Source organism: Amblyomma mixtum, chromosome 8 (assembly GCF_055824585.1).
Source record: "Amblyomma mixtum isolate Tamu chromosome 8, ASM5582458v1, whole genome shotgun sequence".
NCBI classification, from domain to species: domain Eukaryota; kingdom Metazoa; phylum Arthropoda; class Arachnida; order Ixodida; family Ixodidae; genus Amblyomma; species Amblyomma mixtum.
In genome coordinates, this window is record NC_143019.1 from 81,934,464 (window position 1) to 81,956,438 (window position 21,975).

General features: G+C 45.2%; 1 protein-coding gene across 1 annotated transcript in view; it reads right to left on the minus strand.

Annotated features, from left to right (window-relative positions):
- LOC149333204 (cytochrome P450 3A1-like) overlaps nucleotides 1–17,636 on the minus strand; it is a 33,245-nt gene extending 15,609 nt beyond the window's left edge. The window contains exons 1-6 of the mRNA XM_089557676.1: nucleotides 17,461–17,636; nucleotides 14,427–14,523; nucleotides 13,499–13,551; nucleotides 9,576–9,672; nucleotides 5,218–5,343; nucleotides 1,980–2,217 (exon numbers count right to left, since the gene is read on the minus strand). Coding sequence (XP_089413802.1) covers nucleotides 1,980–2,217; nucleotides 5,218–5,343; nucleotides 9,576–9,672; nucleotides 13,499–13,551; nucleotides 14,427–14,523; nucleotides 17,461–17,519 — 670 coding nt within the window. The 5' untranslated portion in view covers nucleotides 17,520–17,636. The remainder of the gene's footprint in view (nucleotides 1–1,979; nucleotides 2,218–5,217; nucleotides 5,344–9,575; nucleotides 9,673–13,498; nucleotides 13,552–14,426; nucleotides 14,524–17,460) is intronic.
- Nucleotides 17,637–21,975: the final 4,339 nt, after the last annotated feature.

The window sequence follows — 21,975 nt, forward strand, 5'->3', positions numbered from 1 at the left end:
TGCCGAGGCCTCGTAAGATTTTTCAGCCTTTTGTCTCAGCTGCCTTTTTTTTCTAGAAAGAAAACAATGTAGAAAAAAAACACGTGCTACGCAGGTATGAAAACGTTCTCAGCACCACTTAAAGCTTTTCCACGAAAACAGTCGTACTATTATGGCTCGATCCACATTTCGTGCCGAACAATAACCAAGCCAAATACGAAACCTCATAATCTCGGCATTCCTGCTTCTCTGCATAGTGGATAATGTGCACCGCCACCAGTTTTTCATCTAGGTGATATTAAGAAACTCTACAATAGGAACTACTAATGAAGGTATGGCTTAGGATGTTTCACAATATTCTTGGCACACCACCACCATGCAAAAGAATGACAAGCTATTGCGTGTGGGTGCGCACCGCAAAGTAGCAGGTGTCTCAGTGAAGACTTTCAATAATTCTCGAAGGTAGGTTTTTTCAGGCAAAAATATGGCTTTTCCGGTATAGTATTACCGAAAAACGGCAAACGAATGAATCTCTAATCAGCTGGACAAGGTTTGAGCTCCTGCGCTCATTAACTTCCCAAATAAGCGGGAGCCTCGAAATAATCGTTTCTTGAAGTTCAGCTAGTTGCTAGGGTTCATGGTCCTGTTTCTCCTTCTGTCACCAATTTCGGTTGCAGCACGACTGCTCCAATTGGTCCTTTGTCGTTAATTTAGGTTTATGTAAGCTTAAGGCTAGGTTAAGCCAGCTTGGTGCCACAGGCTCCTCATTAAAGACGGTAAGACTGCAAAACACTTATAACCACATCTGAGATAAAGCCAACAAACAGCCAGCCGTGGATCATAATCGGTGAACATTTAACGCCCCTATATCTTCGCGTAAAAAAGGGAAGAGCGGCACTAACAGCAGGACGTCCCCATCTCTATGGTTGATACCTTGGGACCTCCTCCTGCAAAATAAACTCATGAGCGTTATATTTACCGAATTTAGAAAATAAACTGCAAATCACGCTATCAACCTATTCAAGCCAGCGTCAACAGTAAAGAGAGAGTGAAGCGAGTCCTGAAAGACGGATTCCCAACTTCTTAGAGCCGATGCGATTCCTTCACACCTAAATACGTAATCTTTGGTCGTTCAGGAGACGTATATTCGTTCTGTGATAAGTAGACAACCGTTTTACGTGATTTCAAGGTGATCACTTCGGGCTTAACCGCTTCTGATTGAAGTTACTTTAGCAAGACGGATGAAAGAAGTACAAGGGTTTAGATTGCAAAATGATTGCCCTATATCTATATCACCAGAAGGAACGCGATAACTTGGTTTGGTTTATAGGGTTTAACGTCCCAAAGCAACTTAGGCTATGAGAGACGCCGTAGTGAAGGGCTCCGGAAATTTCGACCACCTGGGGTTCTTTAACATGCGCTGTCATCGCACAGTACACGGGCCTCTAGAATTTCTCCTCAAAGAAATTCCACCGCCGCGGCCGGGATCGAACCTGCGTCTTTTGGGTCAGCAGCCGAGCATCATAACCACTGAGCCACCGCGGCGGCGGAACGCGATAACTTTCAAATCGTCCAAGACAGGGGCCGTATTTTGTAACGAATCATTCTCTCTTCGTGGCATTTTGCCGCGAAGTAAACAGTAACGAAACAAACCGGAAGGCGGAAGGAAGCGACCGTTCATAAGCCCGGCCGGTCTGGTCACAGCGCCGCCGCTAGGCGCCTGCCACCACATCCAGTACTGCCGAGAGACAGGGATAGTGCTACGCCAATCAGTTTCCTCCCAGGCTATTAAAGGCGATAATACTCGACAAAAGTTTCAATCACATCTTTGGGCTTCATCATTCGTAGTCGTTGGCGCAGATTCACATGCGCAGCATAGGCGTGGGGCGCATTTATACAAGTGTGACGTGTCTCTGCCCCGATCAGCGTGACGTCTTCTCACATGGCTTACCTCACCGAGAGCCGCGAGCAATGGAAGAGAACTAAACGATATGACTCACGGCCCACCATGTGAAGTGCGCCGGTCATTCCGCTATACGCGGTTTTCTTGGCGAGGCAGATGAGCGGGTGGTCAGGGTCGTCCTGGTATCGGTCGTCAGTCCCAAAGCAGCGTTTGCCGGTCAAGTCCATGGCCAGGGGCTCGAACATTCGCATCATGTTCACCTCCTTGCCCGTGTTGGCGTACTGCTCCAGCAAGCGGAGGAAAATGTTGACGTCTTCTTCGAGAACTGGCATCGTCTGGGCGCCGTGGAATGGAAAGGCAAGGGTATGTTATTGGTCCGAAACATCTTTAAGGAAAGGCTGCACAAAAAGACCTTGACACGTGCCCTGAAATCGTATCACTGCTGACGTAGAGCGCAACAAAAAGTGAAGAGTTTTCATTTGTAATCGCAGAACTACGTTATTAAGCAGTCTTTTGCACTGCATTTCTCAATGAAACGGCAAAATGCCAGCTTCCAGAAATGCAGGAGGCCTGCTGAAAGATAACTGAAATCAAATGCGAACTTTAACTCCAAAACGGCAAAAAATTACGCAGCCGTAATGCTGCGTTTACAGGTGATGGAGAAATTCCTTGAAACAATAAAAAATTACCAGAATTACCTTACTTAAACTGTGCTTTAATATTATTGAGTGACGACAAGCATACAGAAACAGTAAGACATGACGGATGGTTGTGGCATGATTAAATGGCGGCAGGCCTAGCGCGACCGCTCCGTGCTCTGCCCTTGCCCACTTCGCAGTCCTTTTGACAGTCGCAATATTCTTACCCTTAACAAATATCTCAGTTTTTTTTAAGGAAAGTATATGCAGTGCAAAAAACAGGGACAGCAAAGAAGACAAAAACAACAGTTCTGGCGCTGAACTAACGACTAAAATTTCATTGAAAACGGCAGAGCTTTAAATGCAGACAGGCCGTCACAAGTAAGAAGATAATTCATCGCCATAAGATTGTAATACCAGCATCAAAACCACTCCAACGGTTATCACACAGCCCGAAAATCATTGGAAGGCATGTGCAGCTACTTAAAAATCGGATGAGTCATGAAAAACAAAAGAACAGGAAGCCATATCGCATCAAAGGCTGAGACACGGAAGTCACGGCTGGTATTACAATCTTATGGGGATTGATTATCTTCTTGGACATGGGATGGCCTGTCTGTATTTAAAGCTCTGCCGTTTAACATAAAATTTCAGTCGTTAGTTCAGCGCTAGTCCGATTGTTTGTGTCGTCTCTTCTCTCTGTGTTTTTTGCGCTTTATATTATTTTCCTTAAGATGAACCACCGACTAGCCCATAACAAAATTTTGATCCCAGTTTCGCACATTATTCAAATGAAGGGGCCATCAATAATGATATCCTAGAGGTTCGTTACATTACAGGTTTCAGTACATGTTTGTTGGGTCACCACTGACTGAGAGCATAGTAAATGGCGTCGAGCCGCATAGAATACGACACACGACCGCATAGAATATCACGCGCCTCAGTAATTACCGTGAGACTGAGGTCTTTCGGTCTCTGAGCCCAACTACCTTACGCAAACTTAATAGTGGGAATTATTAGCTTCGTTGCTCTTTCAGTGTTTCAGACGCTTTCGTTCAAATAAAAAAAAGAAATAGTGCGAAAACACTGATGCGCTCACGAACACCGACCAAGAATCTTGTCATCTTTAGATCTAGTGCCGTTGCCTAGCAACAGTGACACCATGATGGATTAAAAAACAAATCGAATCAATATCCATGACTGGGAGTCGAACCCGCGGCAAAGCGAACAGATCAGCTTCGCAGGCCGCTGCGCTTGAGTACTAGGCTATCGCCGCAGTTTTTTTTTACTTTGTTGCATGGAAATCAATCCCGCTGAGCTATCAAATGCTTTACGCACACAGATACTATTCCTCAATGCAGACATACATTATCATGTCTTCGTACACTGAAATTCACATGGACGTCAAAATTGCGGGACACATACAGATGTCAAGAACCGGCAACCATTTAGGCAGCCGATCCTGCGCAGCCTAAATCCCCCACACCAAGGCGCACTGTTAATTGAAGAGAGACTTATATGAGCGAGGTGGTTCTGCGTGTGGAACAATCATGCAGCTCATCAACAGGCTAAGAAGTCCAATCGGAATTAAGAGGTCGCACAGAATCGCGGAGTTCTTCAGTACAGGCAAGAACCTTATAGTGTACAGCGATATCTCAATCTCTTTCTTGATTGTCCGCTGAAGTATGTCCCAGAGAAACACTGCGTCACGGCACCACAAAAAGCAATGATCGATCGTCTCTCCTTGGCCGCCCATCGCTGCAGCCGAACACTCCCCTTATTGACCTGCAACGCACACTCTCGAGATGGGTATGGTACACCGTCTTTTTCGTCCGCTAATACTGGCTGCGCTTTCGCACCATAATCGATTTCAACGAATTAAAACCCTGCCACTTTTTTGTATCCAGAATTCTAATGAAAAAAAAAACAGCAGAGTCAAAAGATCACGCCTCCTCCTCTTGTTCGTCCTCGTCATTCGGCTTCCTTTGTTTGCCCATGTTTTTGCAAGCGCTGCAGATTTTGCAACTCGCCCAAATAACTCTTCTTGTCCAGAAGTCTCGGTCTTTCTTCTCTCGTGTAGAGAGTCTGCTGCAAGATTTCGATTTCAGTTCATATGAATTTATTTTTCTAGTAATACACTGGAACGTTATCCGGCCTAAAAGGTCCGACTGAGGCCTTGACTGAGTGCCAGAGACGTTACAGAGCAGTGAAAGTCAGTACATACAGCGAAATGTGAAATATGAAAGAAGAAGACGGCTGTTCATATATGGCATATATTCTTATACGAGAAACAGAACGAAATCATACAAGGTTTAGACAAGATATATACATAAATACAAAGCATTTGAAATAACAAATTTTTATACCGGAATTTAACCCGACTCAAAAAATACAGGAGCAAAACAACACAACCTGTACTAGATACAATGAAATTCCTGTTGAATGAAATATTTATTCAGATTTACTTGCGCGAAAGATTACTCTTTGTACCTATTCAGAATGACAAGAATTTTTCTAATTTAAAGAGAACTTGCAATTTGTGAGAAAATGATGAATTAACGAAGCGTCGGCATTAGGGGTACCAGCCTAATTCCGATTCGCTCTGAATTCGGTCCCATTCCCTCTCACTACCTGAACAAAGAAGGCGGGAGCCATGTACTTTTTTACAATACTTGAACCACGTCAATGCGCGCTCACCTGTTTCAATTTAGCTGAAGTGAGGACACTGGCCACCGAGCTTCGGATGTTTTTCCAGTAGGGAGCAGGAGCGACCAATAATGATTTTCCCATGAACGGATGCTGCTCCATCGTTGCCATGGTTACCTGGATGCGGACAGGAGCTAATTAGCACACAAAGACAGGTTACAACAAGTGAGCTACCTCGGCATATTTCACGGCATCAGTGGCATTCAGCACCAAATAAATCACTGATTGCGTCGCAGTGCGAGTATTTTATTCCGCCCAGAAACCTGGTGATATGCGCGATTTTATTCAGAACTTTAACACTCTAACGCGCGAACTTCAACACTGCAACAGTCACCTTAATTATTGCCTATCATCATGGGATAATACCTGTTCATGCCATTTGTCATGTATTTCTCATCTTCAAAATCAAGCGCTTCGAATTTTATCTTTCAGCCCACACGCAGCCTCTGCTTCGCCTCTTTACTCTGACCTAAACATTCTGCCGTTAAAAGGCCTCCTTAATGCCTTAATCTCTTAGGTTAAGTCTTCTAAGTTACCGCGCTCGCAATGATAATAATCAACTTCTGTTTTTCCGCATCTTTCCTTGATAATAGCAATAACACTAGATTCTCTGAACAAAACAATATGCTTCGACCCAAAGTGAACTCAAATTATTGAAAACAAACTGCTTTTTCTACGGAATAAAGACCTCGAATTCATTACCAATAGCACTCAAATCTGCACGTTCGCAGCCCGCTTTCTACACTTTACTAAAAAAAAATCTCTTATCAACAAATTCAGCTTCATGCCATATATAAGGTTGCCTCATTTTCTGTTCCCCACTCTGACAGCAAACGGTCATATTGTTACTCATCTGGAACATCTTTTTTTTTCCTCCGCTTCCGTTTTATGATATCGGCATTTATTAAGGCGGAAGCCTTTAATGCCTCATCGTTGTAAGCAGGAGTTGTCGACAGAAAATGTCACGCTTTTCAATTGGTCGAAATGCTCGTGACGTCACAGTGCGCGAATTTCAAATGGGGCCAATTGTACTTTGGCTAGTAACCATGCAACCAATCAAAGGGATCGTATAGTGATGCTCTAAGTGGGACTGAGTTTAGTTAATTGATTAATTATTCAATTAGCCTAATTAAGATAGAGGAGAATGAAGAGGTCAGAAGAAAGAGGAAAAGAGAAGAAAGACGCGCGTCGCAGCGACAACAGCATCCGCGGAAGGAGACGCTGCTGAAAAAACATAAGTACGAAGCCGCGTTCGCTCCACCACCACGCATTTCCCCACTCAGTTCGTTGTTGTTGTGACTGAGAGAAGGATGAAAAGGATATTGCACGGGCCTGCTACTGGCTGGATCCGAGCCACCACCGCTGCCACGTGCAGACAGAGGGGAGATAAAAGATCAAAGAGAAAACGGAAAGAAAAGACGCGCGTCGCAGCAACAACTGCGTCCGCCGAAGTGGACGCTAATCAAAAAAAAAAACAGATAAGCGGCCGAAGCCGCGCTCGCTGAAGCGAGAACAGATAGATACTCTCAACCTCGTTCGACGTTGCTCGTTTCATGTACGTTGTGTCGAACATCCTAGACATTTCCAACATTTGGCAGGTGAATGACAGAACACGATGGATAGAAATACAATAATATAAATATGAAATAGCCTAATTAACCTTTCTGGTTAGACCGCATAAATCAATAAAACCGAGAACGAAATTGGTCGAGTTGGGGAATCGAACTAGGGTCTCCGGAGTGCGATACGAGCACGCTAGCCACTCCGTAATGCCAGCTGAATGGTTTGGAATGAACAAAGGCGCGTCTAGCTAATACGGCGTCTTCGTTCACTCCCATCTTCCCCCTTTACCTTACGGCGAGGTGCAGGTGTCCACCCAGATATGCGAGAGAGATACATTTCCTTTCCTCAAAAAATAAATTTACCGTCCAGCAAGGCGTACAGCCGAATTGGCGATGGCGTTCTGTGGACTCCCTGGCAGCGTTGCAAGACGCTGTCGCGTTCCACTCTTACAGGCAAAGCTTAACATGTTAACCACACATCAGTAACACACGCAGACAGCCAATGGACGCGTCATTCGCTGGCAGCACTTGAATCATCATTCACAACCACATTCGTGGCAGAATGCTGTACTCAGGCTTTCGCCTTGCACCACTTTAGTCGCCAAAGTGACTCCTAATTTTTCATTATCCATTGTTATCTGATGTCTTTTCTGTTCTTTCTCTTGCTCTTATGCTTTGCTGATTTATGCTTTTTATGTTAAATTATGCCACCTAACTATTGTATAACTTATTCATTGCCGGAAATTATAATAATAGGTTTTAGCTTGATTGTATACTTTTGCTCCAGCTCCTCTGCCAAACTTGTGCACTTTTCTCATGTATCCCCCATGGGAAGTCCTCCAAACAGTCCTTGCTATTCGACCTCCTTCTGTACTAACTTTTTTATGAAACTTATAACTCATCTGTATTTCGTTTTAATAAACCTTCAAACCCTCAAACTGAGATACAGGACCGGTGGGAGAAGGCAAGAGAACAGCGTTTGTACAGCTTGCATTCCAAGCATCTAGCCATTCGTGGTTCCTACACTCTAGAGGTTATATGGATCCAATAAAAATATATCGACAGTTTAAAGTTACTATCAAGATGGATATTAGTGCTTTTCCTGCCGTTTCTAAAATGTCAGAACTGCGCGCACCTAATTTTAACACACAGGAAGGCAATGTAATGTACTATATCCTTCCTCCACTTTGTGATTAAACAGTAGGGCTTTGATCTAGCAGTAAAAGACAGCGCCGTGAGGGATTTCTTATGCAGTGAGTCACCTTGAAGTGTAGTCTCGGTGTTTTGCAGCCGTTTGCACGGTTGTACTTTGTTAAACACGTCGAGAATACTCTCGTGCGGTAAATGGGGGGGATGTGAGGACCTGATCACGTCAAAAACAAATAATTACGGGGGCACTTAATTATCGCTATGCGATGAAAGTGCATAAGCTTTAGGCTTTCTTCTAGCTTTTATTTTCTACTTTTATATTTAACTTCATGTTTTCTAAAACATTATGCTTATCTGTATTATACTTTATTAGTCACCATTAATTTCAGAAAGTGCTTTTTTTGTCTTGGGTCCTGCCCGTGACATCCACCTTGTGACCTCTCTCTACTTGGCATTCACGCCTGGAAATTGTGCACAACACTACGCCGCCGGACGACACCGGAAATTTTTATTCACGGTGGGGCTACACACGAAACGATATAAAACAGAAGGCCGCAACATGTATTGCATGATACACTAGGCATTACGGCGTTAAGAAAACTAAGAATCTACTATTGTTAAAATGTTCTGGCTGACTCTTCCCCTGACTTTTTTATCAAAGTAGTGGGGCGCGAATAGCGCTGTCTCGAAACCGAAACAAATAGGAATCTAATATTTCTTGTGAATACACGCTATTTGTACTAATATTCATGTAAAACGAATAATTGAGCAAGACATCGAAGAGCCAGCGGCAGCGGTATAGAACGACGCAATAACTTATGTAATTAAGTGCTAGCTGTCAAAACTCTTAACACTGAATTCCTTTAGGGCAACGAACACTAAGGGAGTTGATTAAACCTTTTCTGGCGCACCGGAATATGCAAATAAATCAAACTTTTTGATCTACAGTTTGAATGAACTAGGCAGCTCTTGGGATGTGATGATACAATTTTTTTTTATCTTTTGGCGTTTTTGAGACAATGTGCGAACCCCATGATGAAGTTTCAGCAATGATGGAGTGGTACGCATTATGCATCATCTCGACTTATTTTTAGTTGCCATTTCCGGTGAAAGACCTTTCCGACCGCTAACTTCTCAGGCCGTCGTACTTGGAAGTGATATTTTAGGTAAGAAAAAAATCCTGATCGCCTTCTTAAGCAAGCATGTTTTCTGTACCACCACCATCGTTTCAGAACTCTACAGGAAAGATGAAGAAAACCTCGTCTTGTAAAGATGAAGCATAGCTTGCTGGGATAGTTGGTGCATGGTAAGTAGAAAACCAGTGGAAAGGACGCGTTCACAAGGAGGAGAAGTACACAGGACAACGCTGGAAGAGCTTTGCAGGAGAGGTAGGCGATGGTGCTAACGCAGATGGCACCTTCATTTCCTTGTGAACGCGTCCTTTCTGCTGGTTTTCTACTTACTGGTCTTGTAACTTGTTTTGCAATCGACGCGGCCGCTATTCTGCATGTCTAGGCCAGAGGTAGGCCACATGCGCTCGCTGACTTTCACAGTTTTGGTCCCGACTGTAAAAACAATAAAACTATTTTTTTTTACTTAGCATATTTCTACTGTCGCTGATGGGACTCCGGTACTTACGCCTCGATTCATGAAGTTCTTAAAGTTCCGCACGAACACAGACTCGATCATGTCCAAGTCAGTGGTGACGACAAATGGCACGTCCCCGTTGTAGAAACTGCGTGTGAAAACGTCGCCGTAAGTTAGGGGTCAGAACTGCGAGAAAGAAAAAACTCTTGTTCAAATCCTTTCCCCAATGGACGAAAGAGCAACAGCGGCAGCTTTGACCCATCCTCCTCCTCCCGCACTTTCTTCCAGGTCCCTGTCTGGCCACAGAAAGAGGCACCTAAACGGACCGTGAAATGATTTTGATTGTCATATCCTAAAGCAGCAGATCTGCACAGGCTGTCTTTGTGAGTGCTGAAGTCAAACTTAAAAGCTCCGGATGGACCCTGTTTTTGTAAACAATTTAAAGAATTGGTGACGGGAACTGATTAGTGCGACACCTCGCCACGTGTTCTTACCTGCCCCTACCGCAATGACGTAAATTGGGTAATGAAGGAGGGAATGGTTAATTTTCCAGGACCACTGGGTTTTATGGGTAGCGGGAGCAATATTAACACATCAGTAGCAAAAGCGAGCAAGAGGAAACTGAAGTGCTGCTAGCGTGAAAGCAGAATAGAAAACTTGCACGAGCCATCACAGGAACTCAAGTAATATAACTTGGAACATAGAAAGGAATTAGCTTGGAACAAAAACCCAGAATAGGACTGAAAGTTGAAAAAATACCAAAATAAACAAAATCGGATATAGCGCTGAATTGAGAAGGCCGAAGAACCTTTAGAATTCAGCACGTTACTCTACAAGACGCAGAGAAGTCAGGACGAGGAGGAGGAGAGGAAGTAAATTTTTATCGAAAGTGAGGAAGAGCGTGCTTGAAGCAAAAAAGGTGGGGCCTTCAGTCCTATACCCCAGTGGCTGTGGCCACGCTGTGTAGATGGCAGTGAGCGCCCCCTGGGCTTCCAGTGTGGCGCTGGTCAGCCGCACCTCCCAGTGCTCTAAGCTGCATGCTCAAGCGGCACCACACCATTGGCACGCATTCATATAGAGCGTTGGGTGGAGGTGATGTGGGTGGTTGAGATTGGGGAATGTGAGACTCTGCATTCAGCGGATCGTGTAGGCATCCGGCGAAGAGAGGTGTTTGTGAGGAGTGGGTTCGATGCGTCGATTGAGTAGAAAGTCTCACGGCATGTAGAGTAGTGGGTCGAAAGGCGGTGCGTGCCTTGTCGCAGCGCTCCTTACTCTTGTGTCCTGTCCCGTGCCTTTTTTTCTGCATACGCTTCCACTGAAGTCATGTCTTAGCTGTGAGTCCCCTCTCGGTAGGTGCAGTCGCGACCTAAGGTGTCACATCTGACTTTGCCATCTAGGCCTTCGTGTTCGCGGCCTTATATGATGACATTATCTTATTAAAAATGCGTAGGGCAACTTTAAGGTCTCGGCTGTTCATGAAGGCCTGACACGCAGCCTGCGATTCAGTGATAATGTGTCAGCGGCGTTTTTGTTTGTCCTGTGCTTTGATAGTAAGGTCAATGGCAATAATCTCCACCGCATTTGGGTCAGGGGCGTCAAAGGATGCAGCAAGGTAGGGGGAGAAGGAGTAATTAACCACCGAAAGAGCGTATTTGGAGGGGGAGGGTAGGAAGCCGCGTCCACGTACACCAACGTAGTGTCGTTGCAGTACTGTTCGCAGATTTGAAGTTCGGTGGTAAGACGGTATGGTGCATGTGACGCGGGAGAAGATCAAACTGCAGGATGTGTAATGGCCATGGTGCGTGAAACTTGAGGTTCGCCGTGTTGTGTAGAATGTCTCTGCCTGCGGTAGCAGTGAGCAGGCTAGTACGTTGAGAAGTGAGGGCAGCTCTCTCAATCTTTTCGGAAGAGTTGTGGACGGCAAGGGCAAGCAGGCATGTTGTAAAGGTGCAAAGAGGGAAGCCCAGGGCAGTCTTATAGAGGATGCATAGAACGTTCATCTTGTTTAGGTCTCCATGAGCCAGGTGGGCGCAGCGCGGGTATTATTGGATGAGTATTATAGCGAGGGATGTGACTCCGCGGGGCTGTCTTCCTAACGCATGCAGTTTCGATGGCCGGTGATCCGTCGCATCATGCGGCCGATGTTGAGGGTGGTAGTTCGAAGGGTAGTAATGGTATGAACAGAGCGCCCATCGTGCTGTAGCCAAAAGTAAAGAAAGCATATGAACAGGCGTCCCATGATGGGGCGGTTAGGGATTTGTACATGGAGGAGGGAAAGCTCAGGAGAGACTCTCGCTATCCGAGCTGCACGCCAGAAAGTGCGCCGAGAGTCATGCGCTTTCGCAAGGACTACTGGTAGTCTTTGGCCGACGGTGCAGCCAATAGTAACAACGCCGGGTGCAGCGGCGTCGTCTGCTGCACTGCCTGCTTCGCATGCGCAAGTGCGCTGAGACGGCGGCCAAGTAGGGGGAAGCAGGGGGGAGCCGGCTACAAAAAATGTGACGTAACCGCATCTCCTGGGTTCTCTCCTTTCTCCAAGGATTTTTAGGTCAACGCGTCCTGGCGATGTGTAGCGGCGGCCACGGATGCGGATTACTTCCGATTTCTCGGGCACACATTGCATGCCACTTAAGGTAACAAAGGCTTCGACTATATGTATGGTGGATTGAAGAGCTGCCTCTTTGCAGGTCAAGGAAGAATGAGTGGACCCGAAGGTAATGTCATCAGCCTACAGTGTGTAGCCACCTAAAAGTGTGTGAAAAAGTTTCGAAGTGTGGAATTGCGTTGTTGAAAAGGAGTAGGGAGATGAGTGCGCCTTCAGCAATGCCTTTGTTTATGCGGAGAAAGGGGGTGAACGTGGAGAGCTGATGCCGATGGTGACGGTATGGTTCGACAAGAAAGCAGTGCCGTATAAAAGGTGCGGGGGCCGCAGTTGATAAGTGTTGAGTCCCTCGAGTATGGCGTCATAGCAGATGTTGTCGAATGTGCCATTAATGCACAGAGTGAGATGTTCCCTTCCCGGATGGATGCTCTCGATGGCATTATGTTTGACGAGGAAGAAAGCACCTTGTGTGGTGCTTTTCTCCGAGGTTGTATGGTGGGAAGAGATGGTATTCCTCGATGCAGGTCAGCAGGCAAGTATTTGGAACCCTCACATACCGGATAATACAGATGTTGGATGAGCGCTTGTCTTCCCGGCTAGTATTCCGCGTGGAAATAGATATTAACTCAGTATTTCGGCCTTTAACTTTGCTGGACACGGTACACAACTCGAAACCCCGCCTTCATTCAGAGGGGATGCCCTCTAAAATTACTTCATCTATTCATAGAATTACGGCCTGCGATACCCCTTGGGCTTGCACTAACGTGAACAATATTCTCTTCGCCCACCTTGTGAATGGCGCAGTTCTAAGCCATGGCATACTACGACGCCGAAGGCAACTTTGTAGCGTCCCGCAGAAAATTGCAGTTATAACTATCGCTACAATATTAACTAATATTAAAAAACATAACGCATCGGCTTTTGCTTTGCTCAGTTCCATCAAAGGGTCACTAAAGAAAACTGTATTTAACTTTTCTTCTCAGTAACAGTCGATTCGCTGGCTTTCTCTTGACAATGCTAACCATTGTTTAGCAGTAAAGGGCGCATATATTGGTGAGAAATTGAATTTCAGTAATGTACATCTTCATTGGCAATTCTATTAAAAGTGATATCAATACCGAAAAAGACTCCGTGAAAACAGTTTGGACATGAAGAGCCGCATTGCCTAGCCTTAGGGGTCCGCTGTGGATAGTACTGGTGACATCGCAGCTTGCTTGCCTAAACAGCTGGTGGGCGCGATACGTGTATCTTATGTTTAAGCCTTTCCGAAGTCATATCTTCAGTAAAAGCGGCTTTGGTGGTGATATACCAAATATAGGCTGGTCTCTGTTTTCAAGAAATCAAAAATAAATAACGCTTGAATAGCGCTTACCCGTAGATGTCGCCATATTTTTTTATCCACCGTCCAATCACCTTGTACAGGTCCTGCTCAGAAAAAAAAAATATACGTTACTGCGGGTATGAGCATAACATCGAAATTTAGGGCTTCATTGCCTACAGAAGCCTCACGAAAGCTTAAGCTCTTTCAAACACCTAAAGTAGACGCCAGACCTCCCTGCAGGTTTCCGCATATTTAAAAAATTTTAGCCTGTCTAAATCCAGGTAAATGGCAGTTTTTTTCCTTTTACTTCGCAATTATCTCGCGCTGGACTGTGGTAAGAATTCTAGTCCTGTCACGTATTCTGTTGCTGCTACGTTAATCCCTAAAATCTGTTTGATGAAGTAAGACGAGCTCTTGGCCGAGTTGGTCAGAATTCTCGAATACGACTTCGACGCCAAAAGAAGCTATTCCCAGGTAAGCACTCATCACAAGGGGACAGACGATGCACTCACAATAGGTAATGGTGGCGTACCGTCCGTCGTTCTAGTATAGGTGTTGCCTCTTCTGAAAGTCTCTTTATACCCTGTTGTTGTGCCCGAAAGCTTTGTGATTGTTGCAGTGTTTCAGTCTCTCCAGTAAATACAAGGCGGATTTCTAACACTTGTGCTGACGTCTTGTGTAGTCGTAAAGAGTGCGACGTAAAGACCCATTCGAGCCGCCTAGTATACAAACAAACCAATGAGCATTCAGAAGTAAAATGTAAAGTTTTGTTATCTCCAATATTTTGTATCAATTTTTGTAGTTTAGATTTTCGCAGTTTTATTGCTTTCCGGTAACACAATGACAGCACATATGAGAACGTCCTCCCCGTTCTTTGCTCTTGGGAAATTTGTCAGCACTTTGCCTGCCCTGTTGAGCTCGTTCCTTCTACGCTAACCTTTATAGCCCTTGAATTCACGCCCCAGAATATCATTCGCACCGTGGAATGGTACTCCATCAGGTTTCCCCATAGAAGGTTCGGCCGAGGACCGGGAATGCCGAGTCTTTTGAAATACGAAAACTGTCGCCGTCGCCGCCTGAAAAGAAAAAGGAAGCCCTTTGTCACTGCGCATGTTCTCCCCATCTTACATTGGCGTACAACTTATACAGCGGCTCTGCCAACAACTATACTTGGCGGCAACTTTTCTTGGCAACGAAGGGAAGGCTACAGGGGCCAAGCGTCCTTAGCTGTATCATTCCGCCAAGTAGTTCAGCCATACGATGATACACCTGGTCGCCTGGCGTGTTGTTTTCTCCACTGAAAGCTTCAATCCGTTGCCCGTGTAGCTGGCGCCGTCTATGAAAACTTCTTGTTACATAAGGTACCGGCAGGTTTCTTGTAATCATCCATTCTGCTTTTCCTTCAATCTGTAACGTCGAACGTTGAACGTTGGTAGTTGCGTTAGAAATATGTCCGATATAGCGAATGTTGACAATATGCTATATTTTAAAAGAAAACTAACTGCAAGCGGAACTACATTTTGTTGCCTAGGAAGAGAGAGCGTATTTCAGTGCCGTAGTTTACGCTCCATTGCCAGAAAAAGTTGTCGCGGGGTATGAGCATCAGAGCCACCTTGGTGCCTCGGCGAATTTGTTCTTATGCTGCCGAGCCCGAGGTCGTGGGAGAGAATGCAGCCCACATTTATTACAAAAATTCAAAAGGGAAGAACAGAATGTTGCCGGTCTCGCGATTTGCAAAAAAGAGAAGGACGTTAGAAAAAAAAATCAAATCGTTGAATTTGATGTGGAGCCCCCTATTAAGATGTCGGTACCTCACAGCCCCGGTATCGTCACGGCACGTTAAACTCCAGGCAGTCAGGCCGTGCGTTAAACATGTTTCTGGTTCGCGAAAGCCTCCGCTGTATAGTACACCCGGCCCCAAGTGTGACCTGATTCACCTTGGGAAACAACGTACCAGCCCCAAAAGAACGAACACGTGAGAAAAACTGGCAGAACAATGGCTGGAGCCCTCTCTGCTCCAGGGCTCGTATCAGCGATTGTCCTGTCTGGCCTTTTTTTTTGTTGCTTTCATTGCGCTGGTATGGCGTTTCACAAGCTCATCTGGACTGTTTTGATGGTCGAATGCTTTTCTATTTCGCGAACAATATTTCGGTTTAGTTTGGTTTATTGGGGTCTGACATCCCAAAGCGACTCAGGCTATGAGCGACGCCGTAGTGAAGGGCTCCGGACAATTTCGACCACCTGGGGTTCTTTAACGTCCACTTGCATCGCAGAATACACGGGTCTCTAGAATTTCGCCTCCATCGAAATTCGGCCGTAGCGGCCGGGATCGAACACGCGCCTTTCAGGTCAGCAGCCGAGCGCCGTAACCACTGAGCCACCGCGACGGCCACCCCTCCCCCCCCTTCGCGAACAATATTTCAAGTGCCGAATCACCATCAAGTACTCCTGACTGCTTTTGCCGAATTCAGAGGCGTGAGGTAATCACGAACCGCTCTTCCGGTGCAGGGGTTACGGCACTCGGCTGCTGACCCAAAAGACGCGGGTTCGATCCCGGCCGCGGCGGCTGAATTTCGATGGAGGCGAAATTCTAGAGGCCCGTGTACTGTGCGATGTCAGTGCACGTTAAAGAACCCCAGGTGGTGGAAATTTTCACTACGGCGTCCCTCATAGCCTTAGTCGCTTTGGGACGTTAAACCCTAACACACCAAACCAAACCATTTATTGAGATCGTTGTTTTTTAAGAGTTTCAGTTATACTCATTAGTTTTCATTGTATAAGGATTCTCATTCTCAATTGGTTGTTGACTGCCACTGCCTGCGCAGTGTTGTGAGTGTCATACCTCGCTCACGACCACTTACATTTATGCGGCTGCTCACCCTTTTCTCTGTAAATAAATTTGTGTGAGTGTGTCTATTTATAAATTTTAGTTGTAAAACAGTGAGGCATTATTTGCTTGTAGCCAAACTTTTTGTTCCAACATCTTTAAAAATGTTCATGATCATCAAGCAGCGCTTCTGCTGCCGTCACGGAAATCGCAAAATTTTCGACAGTTTCAATGATTAGACAGTTCCTGCTGTTTAAAAGCCATGAAAAAAAAACGGTTTATAACCGCTGCAGGCTGCCCTCCATTTGTTGTCAAGTGCAGCAGGCCCGCAGTATAGTTAGCATAATAGAAGCAACAGAGTCAGATGTGTTTCGCCCTCAGAGACCGGCGGCAGCTGTCGTGACCCCAGGCCAAGGTCACACCAAATCACGAAGAAGTAATACTTATGTAACTCATTCTTTTCTTTTTCGCCGTAGTGATCTCACCATGCGAAGGTAAGATATATTGTTACCCATCCTATTCTTTGTCGCAGTAGTTAGCTCACCACGCAAAGGTAAGGTATATGTGACGTAGATGGAAGCTTTGTGTGTAACCACCATAAGAGTGGAATAAGCCTAATCGTTATCTGCAATGTAAACGATTTTAACTAATAGGATTTTGCAAGGGGTGGCCTGTCACCGCTATAACTTGTTAATATGGTTCAGACAGTTTACTGCAACATATTTTCAACAGGGAGCTAAAAGTTCTTCAAAGGGGCTGGCTTCACATTTCTTCTGGTTTCACAAAATAACGATGTCATCCTAACCCTTAGGTTCTACTGGTTGGATAATTTCGAAGTTCCTTTTGCGTTCAGCTTGAAAAGCAAACTGTTATCTTGCTCAATACAGCTTCTGCAGGCCGAGGCGATTTGCTTCATTCCAACTTATAGTCCTACAGAACCTCCAGAAGTAGCCTTGGAAACAACTTTTGGCTGTCGAGACCTTGCAGCAGTGATCTTGGAAACAAACAACTGAACTGTAATTGAAATAAAGCATCAAATTTATGATCACGAAACAGGTTCCGGACCGTCCAGATAGTGATAATTCGCAGGACACGTGAAAGGCGTCTTTGCACCAGTTCTTGCGCCCCACAGCAATATCACGTGCTCAACCAACGCCGACTTAAATGACATCCAACGAGTACTTACGTGAACAGCAGTGTCGTGAGAACTATGACAAGGAACAGCAGACCCGCTGTCGCCGACATCCTTGTTTCAGTTTTTCGTGTCCAACCTTGAGATCCGAAAAAATCTGAAAAAAAAATTACACGACAATAGGACACGTGATGCGACAATTCTGCGACAGCAGTTGGATTCACCCTCGATGATTACATGAATGTTTCGACCCTAATGCATGATTTGACTCTAAGCCAAGGCTTTACGCGCGAGAGAATTTTTCTGGACGGTGAAGGCGGGTGACGGCCTTCTACCACAGGTGTAGGGGGGGAGGTGGCGGGTTGATGGCACTTACGGAGGGTATGCTTGGTTGGGTGATAAGTGGGTGGGGCCTATGCAGGGTAAATGTGGACGGGTGTCGGGGGAGGAGAGGTATCAAACATGGTGGCTGGTAGGCAAGAGGTGATAAATCGCTTGGGTTGGAAGCTTCATTACTACAGACCAAAAATTAATGTGGAAAGAGAACGGGTGGGGGGGTGGCGTGGTGGTGGAACATTGCACTGATTTCGCGGTAAACTGCCTGTCTCTCAGGACGACTGAAAGCTTCGCGCTGTTGAAGCGACACGTAAAAGATCATACAAGAAATAGCGTTCGTTCACTTGAGCAAGAAAAATTAAAAAAAAAAACATTACCTGTGCCGCGTCTTATTAGTAACACGTACAACGTACACGGTAATGAATTATGGTGGCTGATTGATTGCAGAGATTCTTGTACTCTACACGTACCTGGCAGGTTAATTTTGAATCACACCGCCCGTGGCGGAGTTCTGAGTGTTGGTGCAATACCCACATCTCAGTTCAGTTCGGTTTATAGGGATCAACATCCAAAGCGACTCAGTCTATGAGGGCCGCCGTAGTGCACGGCTCCAGAAGTTTCGACCACTTGGGTTTCTTCAACGTGCGCGGACATACACGGGCCTCTACAATTTCGCCTCCATCGAAATTCGAGCGCTGTGACCGGGATCGAATCTGTGTCTGTCGGGTCAGCAGCCGAGCACCATGACCACTGAGCCACCGCGGTGGCAATACCTACATTCAGAAAAAATGTAATAATTCTTTCAGCATTTTTTCATCAGATTAAGCCGAACATTCTACTTACCTAAGCTTTATAAGAGAAAAAAGATGTGTATGTTTTAGACAAAAATTCTAATTTCTTTTTCTGGAAGGCGGTGACGTACCTTAAGTCTTGATTTTGTAACCTGGCTAAATTCTCACAGTTTGATTCTCCTAACTGTACGTACTACTTTTTTTCTTCCATTTCACTGTTAGGTTGACATGAACACACTTGATGATGCTTAAAAATAAAGAATTTTCCGGGCAGCGCTTTCCTATATTCTATACATCACCCTGAAGCCCTGTAGAACCCGTCGCATTTCTGAAAACGCAGTATAACATACAACCTTTCGCATACATTCACATTCTAGAGGTTATGCTATTTGGGGTGTCGTAAATAAAAATAAGGGCCCCAATGGAACCTTTGAGGACGCCAGGTTTAAGAAAGACCGAAATCTAACAAGTGCCACTTAATATTATCTTCTGTTCCCGTAAAGTTAGCCTGCAGTGGAAGCGGTAATAGTTTCAACAATGCTAAGGTGTTGAAGCTCTTGCATTAGCTCCGAATTGAACACAGTATCGAAAGCCCTCTGGAAATCTAAAGACAGTCACTATTGCCCTTACCGTCACTCACTACAGCTGTATCATGATACAAGTCTATTAATTTAGTAGTGAATTATGCGATACAAAGGCCACCTCGTTGCACGAAACAGAGACGATCGTCTTATGCGCGCAGTCGCCCGTGAACACCTGCGTACAACGCAGATTTCTCCACTCTGCATTCAACGCACCCGCGAAAAGCTCTAATCGCCGCAAGTGCTTATACCGAGCAGCGAAAACAAACAGGCAAAACAAAAAAGAAGAGAGGAAAAATCCAAAGAAGCGCAATGAAAAAGAAGTGGAGATAGATATTCCGTTTATGTATATTCCGCTTAATTTACGACCAGGCACCGACTCCGCAACAGCTATACACGCCTCATTAAATGTGCACAGCACGGCAGAAGCTCGAGCTGCTGCCAGCAAATCATATTCGCCAGAGGTGTCTGCCCTTGGAAACACTCGTGTTACATGTGATGGGTACTGTAGTCGGCGATGGGGAGCAAGTTTCCGTTGCTTCGCAAAACCAAAGAGCTTGTTTCTATGGGCGATTAGGATTAAGTTCCTGAGCTCTGAAAAGACCGCGACGAATACGGTTCTTCATCACGGATTCAGGGAGACTCTCGAATAACCGTTTGGAATACCCCGTAATAAGCGATATGCGTGTTCTTTTTTTTATGTATCATTGAACGCGTGAATATTTATTTCATCTCTTTGTCGCACGTAAGCCGTGGGGAACGAAATAAAAAGCGGTTCACAATGATCGTTTAACAGGCTTCGTCACCCGTAAAAGTTGACAAATCCAGCAGCGACAGTTCATGCATTATACAAAAATGCCAATTATATTACAGGAAGCCGATGCGCCAGTAAAGCGCGCCGTCAGCTGTCGCGGGCATTAGTGTGGGCCCCAGAATCAACGCGAAGCTCTGTCGCGGGCAGCACAGGAGGCGATAATCTGACAGTGCTTTGCCAAGACGCGGATGAAATCGCTGTAATCGAGGCGAGTTCTAGCGCGCCCAGCCGCTGTAACGTGGTATTGTTAAAATTCGCGGACTTTTTTTTCTTGCTTGCAAAATAAAAAGGGCTAAGCGAAGGATACCGCGTTGAAAGCATATTGATAAGACCATTTGCATAGCTTATAGAACTATCGTATTCACACAGTTTTTAAATCCAGATTTAAAAAGTTTATTCATTATTGTCGGCGAATTAATATAAATGAACTGCTAGCCGCTAATTTAGATTACTAACAAAATTAACTTGGTTTTTATTCATTAAGCATTGCACTTCTGTAAGTAAGACATACTTCATTGATTGGCTTGCGACATAAGCTTATCGCGTCCTTCAGTATCTTTTTAGAGAAGAGCACACCTCATTTTCATCGGTCGGGGGAAAGGAGAGGAATTTTGAAACTCTGTGACGCGAAAATTTCGACAAGCACTATCTTTGAGAGCGACTGCCGACTGCAGTAAAAAAAAAAAGATATTTAAAAGCATTGGTCAAACAGGGTCGGCTTAGCTGAGTACATTCAAAGGTCCAATTTGTTACATTGTTTGGACGTGTGACATTATTTAAAAGCAGATTAAGGCGCTTCTATTTTCTTTAAAGATTACAGTAGAGTTCTCTATCAAACAGTTTAATGCGGTAGGTCGCCTAAGCTCAGCTAATTTCATTGTTCAAATGGTAGCGCTATAAGTTAAAGGGGCTAACAGTACAGTATCCTAATCCCTATTATATTTAGCTAACATCCTGCGCTGCATACTCAGAAGTAGTATAAGTGGTTAGGACATTCAGTGTTTCTACTTCAACAGTAGAAAATATTTCTGATAGACAGTTAAAAATAGCCTTAAAAGCACTGTAACAAGTATCCGAGTCAGAAAAAGTTACAATAGATTCCCAATGTACTAAATTTATGCAACACCAGAATGCTTCGAGATTCTTTTGCCAGATCAACTGAATAGGACGGTTAAAATAATGTGCTAGATGCGATTGATTCTTGGTGAGCAGAAAAATAGGGAGGTAGTCACTAATGTCTATCGCCAAACGCCCTGCGTTCATGCACATAGTTTTTCATAGAAAGGTTTTCATAGAAAAAAGATTTAGGAGTTATGCGTGTTGGGTTATTAACCACGTTTGAGAAGCTGGCCGTTGAATCATTGTCGTTATTTCTTCTTGTGCAGATTTGTTAGCGCTCATATATATATAGAAATCATCTCCTAAACAGAATGCGGATATGTGGCCAAATACGGATATGTGCCCTAGCATAATCTCAATTGTCGGTTGGACCTACTACCTATTAGGTGGTACCGGGCTACCACAAAATTACCACCTCAAATTCTTCTATTGTTTAGCTCCTGCGCAAGCATCATACGAATCAGGTTCTCCTCCTAACCGCTGTTGCTCACTTCGCTTTGCTCGGTGCCGCCTCATTAGCGCCCCAGGTGCTCGCCTGGTTACCACAGGCTGTACCTGGCTAGTAAACCACACGGTTGGCAGGTGACCAGTGGCAGAAGGCAGGTGCTATGGCAGGTGTTGGCATCGGTGGGAATTGGGCTGCTTGGGTTGTGTTGCGACCCGGGTTGCTCTTCTCGAGCAGCACCTCTAAATTAATTTCCGCCTGATACGGTAGGCAGATTTCCTACCACCCAGTGGGCAGGTGAGCAGCCTGCCCCACAAAACCGGCTTCAGACAGACAGACAGACAGACAGACAGACAGACAGACAGACAGACAGACAGACAGACAGACAGACAGACAGACAGACAGACAGACAGACAGACAGACAGGGACAGACAGACAGAGGCAGACAGAGACAAACAGACAGACAGACAGACAGACAGACAG